Source organism: Vulpes vulpes, chromosome X (assembly GCF_048418805.1).
Source record: "Vulpes vulpes isolate BD-2025 chromosome X, VulVul3, whole genome shotgun sequence".
NCBI classification, from domain to species: Eukaryota; Metazoa; Chordata; class Mammalia; order Carnivora; family Canidae; genus Vulpes; species Vulpes vulpes.
The window spans coordinates 12,866,628-12,881,994 of NC_132796.1; the positions used below are offsets into that span (position 1 = coordinate 12,866,628).

The 15,367-nt window shown below is 46.7% G+C and overlaps 2 protein-coding genes across 5 annotated transcripts in view; one reads left to right on the forward strand and one right to left on the reverse strand.

Annotated features, from left to right (window-relative positions):
- CTPS2 (CTP synthase 2) overlaps nucleotides 1-5,108 on the reverse strand; it is a 105,212-nt gene extending 100,104 nt beyond the window's left edge. The window contains exon 1 of one of the 4 annotated variants that reach the window (XM_025997526.2): nucleotides 4,933-5,108. The gene's annotated coding sequence lies outside the window, so the exon portion shown is untranslated. Of the gene's footprint in view, nucleotides 1-3,643; nucleotides 4,229-4,443; nucleotides 4,911-4,932 lie in introns of those variants that run through there. The other 3 variants (XM_072744479.1, XM_072744480.1, XM_025997525.2) reach the window with 3 other exon arrangements.
- Nucleotides 5,109-9,732: 4,624 nt separating this feature from the next.
- The window catches only part of SYAP1 (synapse associated protein 1), a 36,710-nt gene continuing 31,075 nt past the window's right edge, over nucleotides 9,733-15,367 (forward strand). The window contains exon 1 of the mRNA XM_025997524.2: nucleotides 9,733-10,043. Within this exon, the coding sequence (XP_025853309.1) occupies nucleotides 9,851-10,043 (193 nt within the window). The 5' untranslated portion in view covers nucleotides 9,733-9,850. The remainder of the gene's footprint in view (nucleotides 10,044-15,367) is intronic.

Sequence of the window (15,367 nt, forward strand, 5' to 3'; positions counted from 1 at the left end):
GGGGAGGGATGAAAACACAGAGCACAGAGGATTTTTAGGGCAATGAAACTACCTTGTATGACATTGTAATGGTGGATATACGTCATTATGCATTTGTCCAAACCCACAGAATGTACAAGGCCAAAAGCAAACTCCAATGTAACCAATGGACTTTGGATGATAATAAGGTATCAATGTAGGTTCATCAATGGTAACAAATGAACCACTCTGGTTCCAGATGTCTATAATGGGAAAGGCTATGAATGCAGGGGCAGCCAGTGTATGAGAACTTAGTGCTTTCTGATACATTTTTGCTATGAACCTAAAATTGCTCCAAAAAATAAAGCCTTTTGGGGTAGCCCCGGTGGTGCAGCGGTTTAGCGCCACCCGCAGCCTGGGGCGTGATCCTGGAGACCCTGGATCGAGTCCCACGTCAGGCTCCCTGCATGGAGCCTGCTTCTCCCTCTGCCTGTGTCTCTGCCTCTCTCTCTCTGTCTCTATGAATAAATAAAAATATTTCTAAAAAATCTTTAAAAAAAATAATAAAGCCTTTTAAAAAAAAAATCAGTCTTGGGATCCCTGGGTGGCTCGGCGGTTTAGCGCCTGCCTTTGGTCCAGGGCTTGATCCTGGAGTCCTGGGATCGATTCCCTGATTCCCCCATCAGGCTCCCTGCATGGAGCCTGCTTCTCCCCTCTGCCTGTGTCTCTGCCTCTCTCTGTGTGTGTCTCTCATGAATAAATAAATAAAATCTTTAAAAAAAAATCAGTCTTCAAATATGCCAACATTAAAAAAAAAATCTCATAGGCGGTTGTGAGGATTAAGTGAACTAAGGAATAGATGAGAGGTCAGCTGATGCCCATTCTGATTTTTTTTCCTCTACTTTCAAAACAAACAATCATGACTTGATGGTATTATATAAGGTTATCTCACTTCAGAGCTCTGAGCTCGATTTAAACTAATCAACCATGGTCAAGGCGAGTAAACGGATGCCACCCAAAATATACACGTCCCATCCCAAATGGCTTCCCTAAGTCCCTGGGCCCTTCTCTACACACTCCAGTTGATCACATTCAATCTTCTTCCCTAGCCACCTGGCATTCCACTCCCTCCAGCTGGGTTTAGCCTAAAAGACTAACAATCAATCCAAACCCAGAATGCTCCTCCGATAGATCCAAAATGTATCTAAATATTCACCTCTTTCCACGTCTACTGTCCCAGGTGGTCATTATAGGGGTAATTTCTTCACACCTCCCTTACTCTTACTCACCACCCCTCCTGAGTTCTTCTATTTGGTAAGTGCCCCTCCTTTGGAGTCAGACAGCCTGGGTGCAAATGCTAATTCTGTTATTCACAGCTATGACCCTGGGCACTTCTTCAACTTTTCTAAACCTGGAATTTCTCTGTGCCTGCCTTATAGAGGTGCATGGGCACTCATAAAGAGAGTGCCCAAGTGCTTAATCAAAGCCGTTACCATTTTTCACAGTGATCTACTCACCATTCAATCAGTTCACAAATGTTTATTATAGGTCTATTTTTTTTTTTTTTATTATAGGTCTATTATGCTTAACATGTTCCCAGGTGCTGGGGATAGACAAAAAGTCAGGGTCCTTGCCCTCTTCACCTTTCCTGTGGGATTTAGGGGCAAATTGAAGGCCACATCCATTTTGTTAGTTGAGATGAAAAAAAATGAATACTAGAGGTCATATCACCCCCAGGAAAGCTGGACTGGCCAAGAAACCTGTAGGAATGCAATTCCATTCGCTTACAAGTAAAGATATAATTACCAGATGTACCTAATGAAATCTCCAACATAAAGAACAAAGATATTTTTCAGATTCTAAGTCTCTTGAGATGGAAAAGACCTCCAGGGGACCAGACGAAGTATCACCAGGGCGCCTGCTAGCATGATCTTATGAGCCTCCAAATAATGGCACCCACCTTCTCACGAGACCATGCCCCAAATCTTGCCCTTAAAAACCCTTACTTGCAAGCCATTGGGAAGTTTGGGACTTTAGAGCATTAGCTCCCTGTTCTCCTAGGTAGCACCACACCAATAAATAGCCCATCTTCCTTCAGCAAAAGCTCAGTGTCAGTTTTTCTTGGCTTGCTGTGCATCGGGTGGACAAACTTGGTTTGATTCGGTTGCAAAGTGAGCACTGCTGTAATGGTACCTTATCCCAGCAGTCACACTATTAAAATGTATTCCTCTTTGTAAAAGTTAGCAAAATTGAAAAATGTCATTGAAAACTGGAATGCATTCATGTGAAGTCATATTATGTAGTTGCCAAAAAGCCTCGGAATTTATCATAAAAATTCCCTTATACATAAGGATATAAAATTGAATATAATATCTCAACAGTGTTAATTAAAACTGATCAAGACACCTGCACCCCGATGTTTCTAGCAGCAATGTCCACAATAGCCAAACTGTGGAAGGATCCTGTGGAAGGATCCTGTGGAAGGAGCCTCGGTGTCCCATCGAAAGATGAATGGATAAAGAAGCTGTGGTCTATGTATACAATGGAATATTCCTCAGCCATTAGAAACGACAAATACCCACCATTTGCTTCGACGTGGATAGAACTGGAGGGTATTATGCTGAGTGAAATAAGTCAATCGGGGAAAGACAAACATTATATGGTCTCATTCATTTGGGGAATATAAATAATAGTGAAAGGGAGTAGAAGGGAAGGGAGAAGAAATGGGTAGGAAATATCAGAAAGGGAGACAGAACATGGAGACTCCTAACTGTGGGAAACAAACTAGGGGTGGTGGAAGGGAAGGAGGGTGGGGGGTGGGGGTGACTGGGTGACGGGCACTGAGGGGGGCACTTGACGGGATGAGCACTGGGTGTTATTCTGTATGTTGGCAAATTGAACACCAATAAAAAATAAATTTATTATTAAAAAAACTGATCAAAAGTCCATCAAAAAGCTAAATTTTAATACTTAGGTGGTTGGACTGTAGGCAATTACTACTTTATTTTCAAAAGCACAAGATGCCTTTTTAAACACATCAGATAATTTATAACGTCCTTGAAAATGTAACTTAATACCAAGGAGACGTTTACTTCTTTTGGTCTCCTGTAAGCAAACAAGTTAAGTTTGAAGCAATTTTCAAAACTGCAGGAAAAAGCAGGCTAGTTTCAGGCTACTTCCTTGAGTTGCTTTTCCAAAATTCTGTAAAGACTGAAGTTTTTCATTTACGCTTATTGCAACACAGGAGGGTATATAGCTGCTTCTGTCTGCTGTCCAAAAAAAACATTACAGGAACCACCTGTATAATTTTAAATTTTCTAGTAGCCATATTAAAAAAAGTAAAAAGAAACAGAGGAAGTTAATTTTAATAATATCTTATTTAGCCCAATGTATCCAAAATACTATCATTTTAACACACGATCAACAGAGGAATTCATTAGTGAGGTATTTTACATCCCCCCCCCCCCTTTTTGTACTGGGTCATCAGAATCCTGTGTGTCTACTCTCAGCACATCTCAATTCACACTCAGGACATTTCGAAGGCTCAGGAGCCACATGTGGCCAGTGGCTACCAGACTGGACAGTGCAGGCCCAAGAGCAACTGAAAACATGAGAAGCACCAAGAAACACCTTCTCCACGATGGCCATTTAGGAAGTAATATTAGTGAAAAACCCGAGTACTTACTGAATGATCCCATTGTCTTAAGTTCTAAAGCAGGCAAAACTAAGCTGTGATAGAAAGCAGGCAAGGGGGAGGGGTGGTTTGGGGGCTGACCGGAGAGGGGCGAGAGGGAACTTCCTGGGGTGATGCAAACGAAATGATCTATGTCAGCGCTGGGGTAGTGGTTACGCGGGAGTATAATTTGTCAAATCCCCGATCTGCACCCTTAAAATGGGGGCATTTTGTTGTTTGTAAATTACACATCAAATCTGTAAATACTGTTGCCCAAAGAAAGCTATTTAGCTGCAGCAGCGTCCTTAGCCACAGCGCGCCCTACGCAGCTATTCCGGGGGAAACGCCAGGGTCGTTGTTCAGCGAGTGCACTGGGCGGGGGAGGGGACAGAAAGGCCATTTCACTCCGCGCGGGGCTTCACTTCCGCCAACGCCATCTCGGGGCTCTCGGGGCTCCCGAGGCCAGGGAGGAGTGGGGCCCGGGGTGCAGCCGGCCCTTGCGCCCCCTCCCGAGCCCCGTGCGGGGAGAAGCGCACCCCGGGAACGCGACGCTCGGGAGCCCGGACTGTGGGCCGCCGCAGGGCGGGCTCCGACGGCAGCGGGCGCGGGCAGGGCGGCCCCGGTCCCCGCCCGTCCGCCGTCCGCCCGCGGCTTGCGTGCGCCGGGTGCGGGGACGCGCGGGGGGCCGGCCCCTCTCCGACTCGGCGCCGGCGCCATCGGCGAGGGGACAAAGGCGCCCGGCCCCACGTGCGCGCCCGGACTGGGGGCGCGGAGGCCCTGGGGGCGCGGGGAAGGTCCGGGCGGGGGGTTACCTGCGCGGTGGTGGTGGCGCCGGGAGAGTGGCCGGTGGGGACGGCGCGCTCCGCCCCGTGGCGGGCCCGCGCTCACCTGTAGGGCTGGGGAAGGGGCCGCCGCTAGGGGTGTCCCTTGTCGCCACCGAGTCCTTCCCGCTGCCCGCGCGGGCCTCGGGGTGCGCGGCGCCCTCCTCGCCCACCTTTCCCTTTCCTGCTGCTGCGGGCCCCGCTGACTCACGCTGGTGAGCTTGGGGTTTGCACCCGCGTTTGTGTAATGCCCCAGAACAAGCGCCTAAAAAGTGACTCCTCAGGCACAGACAGCTTCCCGCCACCCTCCGCCCTGGATGCACTTGGCCCCAGGCCTCCTCAGCCGGAGGACTGCTCCTCCCCTCCGTGGCTCACTTAGCAAAGGCACTTCTGGGGAGCGGGGGAACGCCACGTCCCCGGAGAGCCCCTGCCTCTCGGCACGGAGATCCTCTTACTGCGGGCCTCCCGTCCAGTTCTCACCACTGTGAACAGCTTCACACCGTCCACACACGTTTCTGGATCCCTTACTGCGCCCCGGGAACTGGAAACACGCTAAGAAGAAGATGCAAATAAAACTCGATTCCTGCTTTTGAGGGGTTCACAGTCTGGAGGCAGGTCTACAAGTCTATCGAAATCAGTAAAGTTTCTTCAGGCGTAGGGCTGGCTCAGTGGGTGGAGCCTTCAACTCTTGATCTCAGGTTGTAGGTTCAAACCCCATGTTGGGTGTAGAGATTACATAAAAATAAATTCTTAAAAAATTTATTAAAGTCCCTCAAAAATTAAGTGAGTTTCAAAGCAAAGGGGAGTTTCTCCCCACCAAGGATGACAGAATAGTGTCATGGAAGAAGCAGGAAGGAGCTAGGGATAGTGATGTCAACTTCTGGCAAAATAAACAAAGGCTTTACTCAGCAGGAACCAAATGGAAGCCTCACGTCTTCATGAAGGCCAATAAATAAAATTTTTTTGAAAAGCAGACAACACCTTTGGGCGCCTGGATAGCTCAGTCAGTTAAGCATCTGACTTCACCTCAGGTCATGATCTTGGGGTCCTAGGATGGAGCCCTGCAGGTCAGGCTCCAAGCTCAGTGAGGAGTCTGCAAGCCCCTCCCCCTCCTCCTTCTGCTCTGTCACTCTCTCAAATAAATAAATAAAATCTTAAAAAAAAAAAAAAAAAGGAGGAGGAGGAAAGGCCTTTGAAAGCTGGAGGCATGGAAAGGTTTGTTACGAAACAAGTCTTCCAGAGCATCCTGTGGAAAGCACACTCATGAAATGGGCCGACATCAATAGTGATACTTATCTGTCACATATGTAAGATTTCATTCCACGTTTCTTTCTTTTTTTTTTTTTTTAAGATTTTATTTATTTACTCATGAGAGATACAGAGAGAGAGGCAGAGACACAGGCAGAGGGAGAAGCAGGCTCCATGCTGGGAGCCTGACGTGGGGATTCCAGTTCTCCAGGATCAGGCCCTGGACTGAAGGTGGCGCTAAACTGCTGAGCCACCCGGGCTGCCCATCCTTCCACATTTCAATACTTCATTCCCTGTTTACTTCCAGGACAATTACTAGGATCCCCCTTTCTATAATGAGGAATCTGAGGCTTAGAGATGTGAAGTGTCCTGACCAAAGGTATGTTAGTTAATATGAGTGGCAAATCCAGGACATCAATGTAAAATATTTGTCCCTAAAGCCAGATTCTTCACCATAGGATGTGGGGCCTTATCCTCATTCTACTTATCCATGTAGCTAAAGGATGGAAGATATCTTGTGAATACAAAGGGATTATTATGGGGGCAGCCCTGGTGGCCTAGTGATTTAGTGCCGCCTTCAGCCCAGTGTGTGATTCTGGAGTCCCAGGATCGAGTCCCACGTCGGGCTCCCTGCATGGAGCTTGCTTCTCCGTCTGTGTCTCTGCCTCTCTCTCTCTCTGCGTCTCTCATGAATAAATAAATAAAATCTTTTAAAAAGGGGGGATTATTATGATAACTACTGTATCATTAATCTAAAATGGGGGAAAAATTGAACAGAAAAATGAATTTGATAACAGGATTCAGATTGATTTGGGTAGGACAAGAATATCCTCATGAATAAACTCATGGCCCACTACCAGCACAGCAATAAGAATAAAAAAGAGATGAAAAATAAAAAAGTCTGCCATTTAGTTGATTGCTCATGCTCTCTTACAATCTTTTATTTTGAAGAATTCTACCTTTCAGAACAATTGTGAAATTGTCTGTTCCCTGGGGAATATGCTGTGGTATTGAGTTCCTGGAGATAAAGTAAAAGTAGTGCTATATGGGCTGGACTCCATCTCTGTGTATTGGATGCCAGTGCTATATTTTTGCAGGCAAAGAAACGTGAAGCACAGAAAGGACAAATAACAGGTCAAGGCTATTCATCTATTAGATAGTGAAGTTAGAACCTTCATTCCTCTAGGCTTCTGCCCAAAATTCTGGGCTCATTCCAATCATACTTGAACTAAATATCCCTGTTCAGTAAAGTGCTGACCACTTCAGGTTCTTACGGATATAAATCCTAGAAAACATTGGTCCTAAGATGTCTCTTGACTTTCAAGGCTGAATCAATACCCAGACTCAAAAAACCATTGATGCCACTGAATTGTACACTTAAAAATAGTTAAAATGGGGGGTGAGGGAGCAGTACCTCAGTCGGTTAAGTGTCCAACTGTTGATGTCAGCTCAGGCCTTGGTGTCAGGGTTGTGAATTCAAGCTAGGTGTGGATCCTACTTTAAAAAAAAAGTTAAGGGGATCGCTGGGTGGCTCAGGGGTTTAGCGCCTGCGTTTGGGCCAGGGCACGATCCTGGAGTCCCGCGATCGAGTCCTGCGTTGGGCTCCTGGCATGGAGCCTGCGTCTCCCTCTGCCTGTGTCTCTGCCTCTCTCTCTCTATGTCTATCATGAATAAATAAATAATAAAATAAAAAATATTTTTTAAAAAGTTAAAACAGCAAATTTTATGTTGTATATATTTTACCACAGTTTAAAAAAATTAATAGTGTAATAGACCAAAAATCATTGAACTGTACACTTTAAATGTGTTAATTATACAGTATGTGAATCATATCTCCATAAAGTTGTTTGGGTTTATTAAGCTAAAGTCCTGGATTTGAATAGTGAATATACCTCAGGCTGGAAAACTGGAGCAGGGAAATCTGTCTCCACATACTCCTAGAGGACACTTGAAGTAGGTGGGAGGAGGAGGAATAATGGGTGCCCTTTGCCAATAGATTGCTTAAGAGTATGCTTGTGAAATCTGTGTATGCACTCCCTGCTGTGGAGGGGTAGTTGTTCACTTGACCAGTTTTTTTTTTTCGTTTGCATGTTATTATGGAAAAAGTTAAAGGTACAGAGTATCAGATATAAAAGTATTACCACCAGCTTGGAGAACTGTCAAACTGTGGTTAAGCTCATTTTATGTACATCCCTACCCATTTCTGCCTCGTGTCTGCCTTTAATTTGAATCAAATGACAGATATCCTATCATTTCATTGGTAAATATCTTGGTAGGACACCGCAAAAGATCAGAACTCCTTTAAATACACACGATACTATTAGCACAATTTAAAAAATAACAATCTGGGATCCCTGGGTGGCGCAGCGGTTTGGCGCCTGCCTTTGGCCCAGGGCGCGATCCTGGAGACCCGGGATCGAATCCCACATCGGGCTCCTGGTGCATGGAGCCTGCTTCTCCCTCCGCCTGTGTCTCTGCCTCTCTCTCTCTCTCTGTGACTATCATAAATAAATAAAAAAAATTAAAAAAAAATTAAAAAAAAAAAATAACAATCTGTATGTCCATCGACATATAAATGGATAAACAAAAAGTGGTATATACACACAGTAGAATGTCATTCAGCGTTTTTTAACACAACATTTTAAAGGTCGAATTTTAAGAAAATTCTGATGAACCTCAAGAACATTTAGTAGTGAAATAAGGCAGTCACAAAAATACAAGCATGGTATGATTACAGTTACATGAGGTTCCTGGAGTAGTCACCCTCATAGAGACATAAAGTAAAATGCTGAGTGCCAGGGACTGGTGTGGGGAGAGGATGGGGACTTGTGTAATGGGTCCAGTTTGTGTTGCAAGTTTAAAATACTTCTGGAGATTGGTTGCATATTGTGAATGGACTTCACGGTAGTGAACTGTACACTTAAAAATGGTTGAGATGGGGATCCCTGGGTGGCGCAGCGGTTTGGCGCCTGCCTTTGGCCCAGGGCGCGATCCTGGAGACCCGGGGTCGAATCCCACGTCGGGCTCCCGGTGCATGGAGCCTGCTTCTCCCTCTGCCTGTGTCTCTGCCTCTCTCTGTGTCTCTCTGTGACTATCATAAAAAAAAAAAATTAAAAAAATTAAAAAAAAATGGTTGAGGTGTTACAGTTTATGGGTATTTTTAGTACAATTAAAATTTCAATTTCACCGTTCCCTAGTTACAGGAACTATGGTGTGCTGAAATTTCCAATTTTTATAAATGTTATAGTTCCCCTCCCCCTCCCGTCCATGTTTGTTTGAGTTAGGATCCAAATAAAATCCACAAGTTGCCATGGGTTATGGTTCTTAAATCATCTGTCATAGGGGCAGCCCGGGTGGCGCAGCGGTTTAGCGCCCGCCTTCGGCCCAGGTCGTGACCCCGGGGTCCCAGGATCGAGTCCCACGTCGGGCTCCCAGCATGGAGCCTGCGTCTCCCTCTGCCTGTGTCTCTGCCTCTTTGTCTCTCTCTGTCTCATGAATAAATAAATAAAATAAAAAATCATTTCTCATCTATAGGTTCCTCTTGTCCTCCCTTCGTTGCAATGTACTTGAGGAAACAGGGTCGCTTGCCCCATGGCTTCTCACAGCTTAGACTCTAGTGCCCGGACCACGTCGTGTGCTTCACCACTTTCCTTCGTCCTCTGTGTTTCCAGTACATTCATTGTCGGACCTAGAGGCGCTCGGCCAGTTCCGCTCGGGGCTGGGAAAGGGGCTAAAGCCTTCGCTGTCCGAGGCGACGGGCCAGCGGGGCCTGAGGGGACGAGCGTCCGTCGGCGGCCAAGCGGCCCAGAGCGACAGGGACGCCGTTTATACGTCGGGCTCAGTCACCCAGAAAAGCCGGGGGAGGACGAGAGGGAACCGGGCGGGGCCGACGCTGGGAAAACCCTTTGTCCGCTTTCCACGCACGTCACAAAGTCCCAGAAATACGCCGCCTCGGGGGCGGGACCTTTGGCGGAAATGACACAGGAGGCGGCGGCGGCCGAGCAGCCGCAGTGACCCGGAGGCGGCGCCGAGGCGGCTCCCGCGTCGCACTTCCGGGCATCTCCCGGGAGCCGGGCTCCGTGGAGCGGCGAGGCGGCCGTGCCTCCTAGGGTCTCGTGGCCCCGAGCGCGGCAGCGGCCCCGCGGGCGGCATGTTCCGGGGTCTGAGCAGCTGGTTGGGCTTGGAGCAGCCGGCGGCGGGTGGCCGGCCGGCCGAGGGAGCCGCGCAGCGGGACGGGGCCGCGGCCCCCGACGAGTGCGGTGAGGCGCTGGCCGGCGAGGCGGACGGGCAGCCGCGGCAAGCGGGGGACCAGGAGCTGCTCCATCAGGCCAGAGGCCTCGGCAGTGAGTCTCCTCCGACCTTCCGAGCGGAGAGGGAGGGGGGGGCCCGCTCCCTGCCCTGGACGCCCGGGGGTGCGGGCCCGGCTGCTTGGGGCTGTCGGGTGGGTCGGAGGGGGGCAAGCTGTGCGTGTCACTCGGTCGCCTTGCGACGGGGACAGGAGGATCAGCAGCCGGGCGAGGCCGAGGCTTCATCCAGCGACCAAATCCCGTGCCTGCCGCTCCTGATGACGGGTCACCCTGGAGGTGTCTGAACCTTGGGAGCCAGGGCCTCCGTAACACGCTGCGGCTCCGCGTCTTCGGCTTTGACAGGAAATCTTTTTTGGCTACGTCTCCAGCTTTCATCTCCACATCGATCACCCCCAGGACGGGGCACGTCGGGGAGCTTAAGTTGCTTGGGAAAGTGCCCCTTTGTGTCCTTAGGACACAGTATGTTGTCTGAAGTACATTCCGGGAACACTTCGGTGTCCTGGGATTCTTTTTAAGGCCGGGAAAGTACCTGTCCATTTTTGTCTGTGACGCAAGCTTCCGTGCTATACTTTTTCTTCTTTTATTTAAACATTCTATTCATTTATTTGTGAGAATGACACAGAGACAGAGAGAGGCAGAGACCCAGCCGTACGAAGAAGCAGGCTCCGTGCAGGGAGCCGATCGGGAGACTCGATCCCCGGTCTCCAGAACCACGCCCTGGGCTGAAGGCAGGTGCCCAACCGCTGAGCCTCCCACCCAGCCAGCCCTCTGCTATATACGTTTCATGAACATACCTCCTTCACTCTGTTAAACATCCCACTGACTTGGGAACACAAGCCCAGAGTTACCTGCTCGAAATTATACTGATAGTAAGCACTAGAAGTGGAATGGAACCTAGGTCTGTCTAATTTCAAACCCCATGCTCGCGAGCCACAGTCTAGTTAGGGAAGACAGTAAAAGTAGCAGACTTGAACAATCAACACCTAGCTCTGTAGATTCTGATTCTGAAGACCTTGGCGGGCTTAAATAATGAAAGAAAACATCTTGGACAACATGGTGCCTAAAGTAGATGGCACTACAAGTGGAAGAACTGAAGCAAACGTACATACCTAATTTAGCAAGCATCTTTTAAAAATCTACTAAAACACGAGAGCATAAGAGAGTCTAGGACCTGAGAATGGACAAATACATATTTGAATAGAAAAGGCTCTGACATTCAAAAACTTTGAGGAGGGCACAGGGAAAACAAACATCATCTCAACTCTTCACAGTACAGAATCTCAGTTCAAGGCCCCTGAACACTGCACAAGAGAAATAAAGCTAACTGCTGTGCAATACAACCTCTAAAGAGGAAACAACTGTTTTATATGTAGAATATTGACAACAAATGAGCTTGCAGTACTCAAGAGATGTGACATAAATCGTACTACAGCAGAAAGGCTGTTAGGTACATAGTCAAGATAAATACAAGTGGGACCATGTTAGGAAAAGCAGGGTATGGGTCTTTACTCCATATCATAAAACACACATGACCATTTGCGTCCATCTTCAGGAATCTAACAAAAGTCTTTTTTTTTTTTTTTTAAGCAATCTCTGTGCCCAACGTAGGCCTTGAACTCACAACCCTGAGATCAAGACTCACATGCTGTACTGACTTAGCCAGCCAGGCGTTACAGAAGTCAATTCTTAAAACAGGGCTTTATTGACTTGAAACCTCACATTTAAAATTTTTTAAAGATTTTATTTATTTATTTGAGACACAGAGAATGAGCAGGAGGAGGAGATGGAGAGAAGGAGAGGGAGAGACACAAGCAGACTCCCTGCTGAGCAGGGAGCCCAATGTGCGGCTGGATCCCAGGACCCTATGATTATGACCCGAGCCAAAGTCAGACACTTAACCAGCTGAGCCAACTAGGCACCCCATCATATTTGTATTTAGTAACAAAGACTTGAATATTATAATATAAACATGTTTTTAAAGATATATTCATTTATTTATTTATTTGAGAGCACAGCAAGGGAGAACATGAGTGTAGGGGCAGAGGGAGAAGGAGAAACAGGCTCCCCGCTGAGCAGGGAGCCCAATGATGCGAGGCTTCATCCCAGGACCCTGGGATCATGACCTGAACTGTAGGCAGAACTTCACCAAACTGAGCCACCCAGGCGCCCCTTAAAATAGTTGTATTTTCAATATCTTTGTCTACTTTGGAGCTTGATTCTCCCACCTTTCTCTCCTTACCAGACTCTTTTAGTGTTTGGATTAGACGGAAGTATGCCCTTACTTCCTTGCACATACACATTGTGAGTGTAAAGTCTCTAAATAAGTGAGAACTCTTTTGGTTCTGAAATTTGTGATTTTAAAAAGATGTAAAGGTTCTAGTTTATACACAAACCTTCAGAAACATGAGAGATGGATCAGATATTCTTTTTTTTTTTTTATTTTTAAAGATTTTATTCGGGCAGCCCTGGTGGCACAGCGGTTTAGCGCCGCCTGCAGCCCGGGGTGTGATCCTGGAGACCCGGGATTGAGTCCCACGTCGGGCTCCCTGCAGGGAGCCTGCTTCTCCCTCTGCCTGTGTCTCTGCCTCTCTCTCGCTCTCTCTGAATGAATAAATAAATATATAAAAATAAATATTTTATTCATGTATTCATGAGAGACACAGAAAGAGAGGCAGAGGGAGAAGCAGGCTCCATGCAAGGAGCCCGACACCGGACTCAATCCCGGGTCTCCAGGATCACGCCCTGGGCTGAAGGCAGCGCTAAACCGCTGAGCCACCCGGGCTGCCCCAGATATTCTTTCACATACTGATCTAAGGGGTATGTTATTTTTAAAAAGACTCCTCTCTCAAAAACTGAAATTAAGTATCTCTTGAGTCTGACTCCCACTGCATAGATACATTTCTTTAGCATTTTAAAATCTTTGGACTCTGTTTTGTAAATACTTGTTGAGTGCCTGCCTTCAAGGTTGGATCCTAAATACATCTGGTTCATGGTGATCAATTTGTAAATTTAGGCAACTCACCAATTACAAATGGTGGATACCCAGGCCTAGATTCCACTCCCTTACTCAAAACCAATACCTTCCCATCCTCGGTCCTCCCCCCTGATGAACTCTGGCCTCCTAGGATCACCTGCTTCAGAAGGAAAGCATCTTATAAGGGAACACACTGAAGAGCTCCTCCCTATCTCACTGAAGGCCTTGTGCCCTAAAGTAACTTATTATTCAGCACAGATTGGTTGCTTGGTTTTTGTTGAAGCTTTATCTGCACTCTTTCTTTGGGGAAAAAAAAATACAACACAATCCCATACCTCTGAGAGTGTTAAATAAAGAGAGTGATTTGCATAGTTTAAATAAGTGGGAAGGTGGCCAAAAATGAACTTTGCTTTTTTTTTTTTTTTTAAGATTTCATTTATTTATTCATGAGAGACACACAGAGAGGCAGAGACTTAGGCAGAGGGAGAAGCAGGCCCCCCATGGGGAGCCTGATGCAGGACTTGATCCCAGAACCCCTGGATCACGACCTGAGCCAAAGGCAGACCCTCAACCACTGAGCCACCCACATGTCCCAAGCTATACCTTTTTCAAAACTGTCTCTAAGGCCAGTGCATGCCCAGAAATTGGAGGAAGGGCCACCTCCTCTTTTCCTTAGAAAAGTGCTCCTAGTATTTGCAGTGGAACTTTATTAATTAGGCCATCTTCTTTTTCTGTAAGGAAAGTGCATTTCAAGTTCGAGGTGCCTAACTTGCTTAGTTTACAACTAAAGTTAGTGTGTATGTAGGAAAATATATGTCTGCTTCAATACAGAAGTAAAATAACAGATTTACCACGGAGGAGGGCAGTGCAAATGGTCAAGAGCTTGGATTCCACAGCGTATGAACAATACTAAAAACTGGGATTTTAGCTTGAAGAAGAAAGTTAGGGGCATTACTCAAAATTCTGAAAGTTTGGGGGTTTTTTGTCGAAAAGTCATTATATGTTACATAAGAGGACAGATCTAAGTCGGAGAGAGGTAGAAATGACAAGGAAAATGGAAAGGATTTTCTAATTAGAGGAGCATAACAGTAATAATTGGCTACCCTTTGAAGTCATGTGCTCCCCATTCCTGGAGGTAGGGCTACTTGGGTAAGAGATTCAATTAGGTAACCTCTAAAGCCCCTTACAACATGAAGATTCTAAAATTGTGTGAAATACAGCATTTTAAAAAAATTAGCCAGCCCCTTCTTAAGAATATTGATTTCTAGAGCAACCCGGGTGGCTCAGTGGTTTGGCACAGCCTTCAGCCCAGGGTGTGATCCTGGAGACCTGGGATCGAGTCCCACATTGGGCTCCCTGCATGGAGTCTGCTTCTTCTTCTGCCTGTGTCTCTGCCTCTCTCTCTCTCTCTCCCTCTCTCTCTCTCTGTCTCTCATGAATAAATAAAATCTTTTAAAAAAAATACTGATTTTCTAAAGCAAAGCTTTAGAAACCATTGTGTGCTCCTTATTTTCCTATTCTCGCAGCAAGCCTTAAACTCTACCTTCTTTTACTCTGACAAATGTATCCCTTTTCTGACTTTTGAGAACCTTCCTTCCTACTTTCTTTTATCCTTATCATTCCATTCAGTTCTGTAAGGCCTTGTCACTTGTTCATATGACATGAGGCAATATAGGATTGGGACGCAAGCTTGCCAGTTAGAAGCAGATCACCTGGGCAGCCCAGATGGCTCAGCGATTTGGCACCTGCCTTTGGCCCAGGGCGCGATCCTGGAGTCCCGGGAGTCTCTGCCTCTCCTGCCTCTCTCCCTCACTTTCTCTCTCTCTCCCTCTCTCTCTGTGTGTGTCTCTCATGAATAAATGAAACCTTTTTTTAAAGATTTTATTTATTTATTTATTTATTTATTTATTTATTTATTTATTTATTTATTTATTTATTTATGATAGAGAGGCCTCTGCAGAGGGAGAGGCAGAGGGAGAAGGCAGAGGGAGAGGCAGGCTCCATGCAGAGAGCCTGATGTGGGACTCGATCCGGGTCTCCAGGATTGCACCCTGGGCCAAAGGCAGGCACCAAACCGCTGAGCCACCCAGGGATCCCCATAAATAAAACCTTTAAAAAAAAAAAAAAAAGAAGCAGATAGCCTGTGTTTGAGTTTCCTGTACGATTGCCTTTATTGTGACGTCATTTGCAAATTACAGAAAATCCAAAAGAGGCATAAAATGAGAAGTCCCCAAGACCACCCCTAGGTTTGATGAGCACCCACCAAAACTGGGGTTGCTTTGGCAAGGAGGAAGGGATTAGGCATTGGCTAGGCAGTAAGCAGAGTTGGCCGCTATCTTAACGGGCAAATCATTCAGTCTGTGTGAGCTTCAGCCAACCTAGCTAT